The sequence below is a fragment of the Mus caroli genome, chromosome 16, assembly GCF_900094665.2.
Source record: "Mus caroli chromosome 16, CAROLI_EIJ_v1.1, whole genome shotgun sequence".
In the NCBI taxonomy this organism is placed as follows: domain Eukaryota; kingdom Metazoa; phylum Chordata; class Mammalia; order Rodentia; family Muridae; genus Mus; species Mus caroli.
This window is the reverse complement of record NC_034585.1, coordinates 40,649,161-40,654,269: the sequence shown is the minus strand read 5'-3', so window position 1 is coordinate 40,654,269 and position 5,109 is coordinate 40,649,161. Positions and strand designations below refer to the sequence as shown.

The following is a 5,109-nucleotide window of genomic DNA, read 5'->3' as shown; positions in this document are numbered from 1 at the left end:
GAGAGAGAGAGAGAGAGAGAGAGAGAGAGAGAGAGAGAGAGAGAGAGATACCATATTGAGTCCTGGAAACACTGAAACATTTTGAGTTGGACAACAAAACTGAAGCTATTCTTCTCAGAAGTTTTTCAGAGGATCTGAAGGGCCAGATAGACAGCTGCGATAAGTCAGAGGTCCCTTCAACCTCAAGTAAGCAAGGGAAACAATAAAGGAAGGATAGAGGCAAATTTGAAAAAAAAATATGAAAATAGAGTTAGTAAGTGTTTATTGGTCAAAAGCAGTAGGTAGAAGAGATATAAGTTTTAAAAATTAAGAATAAGAATAGACATGGTACCAGTGAGAGATTATTAGTGAAGAGACTTTGCTATTTAGAATTCAGAGAGGAAAGAGGGGTCCAGCTGGATATCTGGCAAGGTTCATGATAAAACGCAGGGTAATTCATCTGGAGTCACATAAAGATGAATCCAAATTTCCAGATCACCAGGGAAACCAGCAATGTTAAGGATGCATGATTGTCTTCTCGATGGAAAAGAGGCAATGTCTGTTCTTAACCCAGAAAGCTGGGAACTGGAGGTGATTAATGGCCAGTGATCTGTGATATTTGTTGGGCCAGGCCATATCAAGCTTCCATAATTAGGAATGGATGTGGCTTAGATACTCCCATAACTAAGACCACAGGTGGTCAATAGCCTGAATGGCCTCTATGCTATTTGTATGACGGAGACTATGCCAAATCCTTCCCTAGGCCCTTAAGCTAGTACAGGCAGCCTATCTCCAGAACCCATCTTCCTAGAAGAAATGATGTGCGCCCTGAATTGAATTTTGATGTAATTGTGCTTCTTTGTGCAGTGGGGTTGTGTTACACCAGGACACTCCCCCCCCCAAATTATATTGTGTTTGAATAGGCTTTCGATAAACCACCTGGCACCAGTTTGATGCAGTTTGATGTAGTCAAACAGACCTAAGTTTTCAGAGCCTTTCCCTGCCTGCTGTGACTCCTGTGGGGACCTGTCTCAGTTCAGGATGTCTTGTTGTAAACCTAAAACTCGGGTGGGGAAGAGAGAGTGGGTAGAAGAGAACAAGAAGAGGGATGAGGGACAAAGGGACCCAAAACAGGGCAGTGAGTTTAGGAATTCTATAAAGTGATGCGCCCTGTGGGTAGGACACACCCAGAATACAGCCAAGATGGCAGAAATCCCCTCCAGCAGCCAAAAACAAAATTTAGATAATGTACATTACCTTCTTCTCCTTTAGAAAAGGATTTATTTTAGTGTGTGCGTGTGCATGTGTGTGTGTGTGTCTGAGAAGGCCCAAAGGAGGCATCAGATTCACTGAAACCAGAGTTGCAGACTGTATGAGCTGCCCAGTGTGGGCGCTGGGAACTGAACTCCCATCTCCTAAAAGGGCACTCTTAACTAATGATCCGTCTTACTGGTTCCTACTTGCTTTTTAAAAACTCCATAAGGGGCAAGTACAGATCACATGCTTTCTAAAACTGCTTTTCTATTTATTCCCTCTGCTCTCCCCGCTATAGAGAGATACAGCTATGCTTGCCTCTCTTGCTTGCCATTCCCCTTTCTCTCTTCCCTTCTGTTGCCAAAATCAACCAACCAACCAACCAAACAACCAAACAACCAACCAGACTGAGGCAAGCTAGAAAAACATTGTGAAATCAAACAGGAAAAAACCCAACTGCTCAGTAGCTAGAAGTTGCCTCAGGACAACACAGGACCCTGCAAACAGTGAAGAACAAGATCATCCAGGATTACCTGGGACTGTCATGGTCGACTGAAATGACTTAGCCTTGCTTTGTTCTGATGATATCTTCATATCATTAACCCAAATCTCTATCTCCCATCATACATCTGGTGCCACAACATATCCCAAAGCCCTTCTTAAGGACAGAAAAGGGAAGCAGACAATTTGGGACAAATCTATTTCCCAACTTTGACTTAATAATAATGCTAACCTCTTTTAGAGTTTCCCACAGGATGCTATCCCAGACCCCAGGCAGCACAATTCTCCTGAGAAGCCCATACTCTTTTACCCTTATTATTGTGTATTAATTATACAATGTAATGGGCGTGATACTCCTTGGTTGTGTACTTAATGCCCTGAAATAAAACTTCTTCCCTATTCCTTCCTTTGTTTCTTAATTCATCCTCAGAAGGTAAGAAGCCCCTGGACACATTGGGTAGAGATCTCAACCTGTTCTGAGATTCCCTAAGTCCTCCCCAGCTTTCAGCAGCACTCAGACCAACTATAGGAGTTCCTACCAACCCATCAACCTACTTTGTGTCTTTTTCCATTCTGTCTCCCTTGCCTTCCAATTAGGAATCACAAAAGCCATGGAGGATAATGGGAAAGCAAACCCAGGATCCTGGGGTTGGGGATGCTTTGGCAGGAAGAGAGAAAGTCTAAGAAGCCTGCAGGACAGTTAATTCCTGTCATTTTTTTTCCTTTTTTTTTATATTTTTATTACATATTTTCCTCAATTTCATTTCTAATGCTATCCCAAAAGTCCCCCATACCCTACCCCCACTTCCCTACCCACCCATTCCCATTTTTTTGGCCCTGGCATTCCCCTGTACTGGGGCATATAAAGTTTGCATGTCCAATGGGCCTCTCTTTCCAGTGATGGCCGACTAGGCCATCTTTTGATACAGCAGCTAGAGTCAAGAGCTCCGGGGTACTGGTTAGTTCATAATGTTGTTCCACCCATAGGGTTGCGGATCCCTTCAGCTCCTTGGGTACTTTCTCCAGCTCCTCCATTGGGGGCCCTGTGATCCATTCACTAGCTGACTGTGAGCATCCACTTCTGTGTTTGCCAGGCCCCGATATACAAACCATATTTAAAAAAAAAAAAAAAAACAGGAAAGAAAAATGTGCCAAAGGCAACTTCCCTTGGAAGTGTTCCAGATGGCTCAAGGGAGTATCTTCTGTACCCATTTAGAGCCACCTGTCTCCTAAGCCTGGAAAAGAACTCCCAGCCCTACCTGTCTATGCTGATGGCACAGAGGTTCAGGATGCTGGCTGTACACATCATGACATCCAGGGTGACAAAAACATCACAGCAAATGCGGCTGAAATTCCAGACTCCACCTGTCACCTGGGCAGTAGAGACAAGAAGGAGGTTAGTGTTTTTTCCAAGGAAGGAACAATCAACCCAATCAACTCCCTTGCCTCCCCTGAGCTGTTCATCACAGATGCCAGCACACCTTCCTGGCTCCCTGTGGTAGGTGCCCTCAGTACCAGAGAGCTGGCAGGCACAGAGGGTAGGCCAGGCTGTCTGGGATTGATTGCTAAGGAAGGGACAGAATAGTAGAGTGTTAGCCCAGGGAGAGATCTTCAAGATTAATTAGTGCAGGGATTCTCAGAGTGGTTCACAGTGGGACACTCATTTAGAACATACATTTCTGAATACCCCATAGACCTAGTGACTCAGAGTCCCTGGATCTGAGCTCATGACCATACATCTTAAAATAAACACCCCCAGCTGTACCAAGGTTTGGCAATCAAACTTGAGGTCCAATCTCAGGGGTGCTCCTTGTAGTTAAGTGGTATGTGCATAGATATATCTTAGCCCATAGATGCGCAGCTGCTAGGAAAAGAGTTTGGGTAGCTGCCCAATGTGTGCTGTGTGCCAAAACTGTGTCTCTGAAGCCCTCTGCCCAGTAGAGAGCTCACCGTGTGCTAAGGAAAGAAGCAAAGAACACATTTTACAGAAAACATGACTCCAAAACCAACATCTCTGTGACTTCAGGCTGTCAAGCTTGGAGACATCATAAAACAACATCTGTGGGAACAGCAAGACTAATTGGTGTGACTGCCTTTGACCCCCAAACCCTACATCCCAACTTAAGTGGGAGAAGGCTGGGCTCAGAGGGTTAGAGGAAAGCAGGCATGGCTCTCAGCTACGTGAGGCTAGCTGTCACCTGCTTAGTTGTACACATGGAATCAACCTCCATAGCTTCCCGAGAGTAACACAAAAAGCATCAGGGATCTAGGTGAATCCATTTATATGGAAGCTAATTCCTGTTTAAATTTTGCACATTTACATAACCTAGTTAAATAAGCAAGATGTATCAGGGACAGTGCTGTGTTTTGAATGTCCATACACTGCCACTTACAGGCTCTGAGGCTTGTGGGTCACCATTATGGGGCGATGGTGGCTCCCAGTGAGAGTTTGTGTCACTGGCTGTGGAGGTTTAGTATACAGTTTTCTACATGCATGTATACATGCACACCCGCAAAGGACACCGGATTTCGTTGTAGATGATTGCAAGCTACCATGTGATTGCTGGGAATTGAACTCAGGACCTCTGGAAGAGTACATGGTGCTCTTAACCTCTGAGCCATCTCTCCAGCCCTCGTAGATGTGTTTTTGATGTCTCTTCTGAGAGCCTATCTTGATGGCTATCTAAGAAAGGGCAGGGGAACCAATGGGCCCAGCTGATGTTGGCCAGTATGAGCAAAGGAACTGTTGCCCTCTGTCTGGTCCTCATCAGAGACTCTTCTGATGTTCCCCTTGTCATAACAGCAAAGTAAGACCCGGAGGAGTCTACCCCTCTACTCAAACAAACTTCTGGAGTTTATTTCCCTTCTAGCCTCTCATTTGATGTTTGTATTTGGTCATCTTCAGGCTATTTTGAGAAGCGCTGACCAAAGATACTTTGTTTAAAACAGCCAGGAAAAGTTAAAACAAGTGAAGTAATCATGTTTGTTCCCTTGGTTCTGGAGTTACTTTCTTTCAGTTAGACCATTTGGGTCTGTATAAATAAAGGCCTAACATAATGTTTATAGGAATGCCAAGCTTGAAGATCTGCTTAGAAAGGGAGTTTATGGTTTCTGATCTACAGAGTCATCACACAGTGACTCCAGAGAGACAGGAGAGTGAAGGATGCCTTTGATTACACGAGACAATTGCACAGTATCAAAACTTCTCCCCCAAACCGAATTCTGTGTTCCGAATTTCATTCAACATATGCCTACCATGCAACTGGAGTAGTGGAAAACAGACTTTCCTTTTCCTTTTCCTTTTCCTTTTCCTTTTCCTTTTCCTTTTCCTTTTCCTTTTCCTTTTCCTTTTCCCTTTCCCTTTCCCTTTCCCTT

At 44.4% G+C, this 5,109-nt stretch overlaps 1 protein-coding gene across 1 annotated transcript in view; it reads right to left on the bottom strand.

The window, feature by feature from the left end:
• The window catches only part of Drd3 (dopamine receptor D3), a 58,778-nt gene that overhangs the window by 30,498 nt on the left and 23,171 nt on the right, over positions 1 to 5,109 (bottom strand). Inside the window, exon 3 of the mRNA XM_021185330.2 lies at positions 2,994 to 3,106. Within this exon, the coding sequence (XP_021040989.2) occupies positions 2,994 to 3,106 (113 nt within the window). The remainder of the gene's footprint in view (positions 1 to 2,993; positions 3,107 to 5,109) is intronic.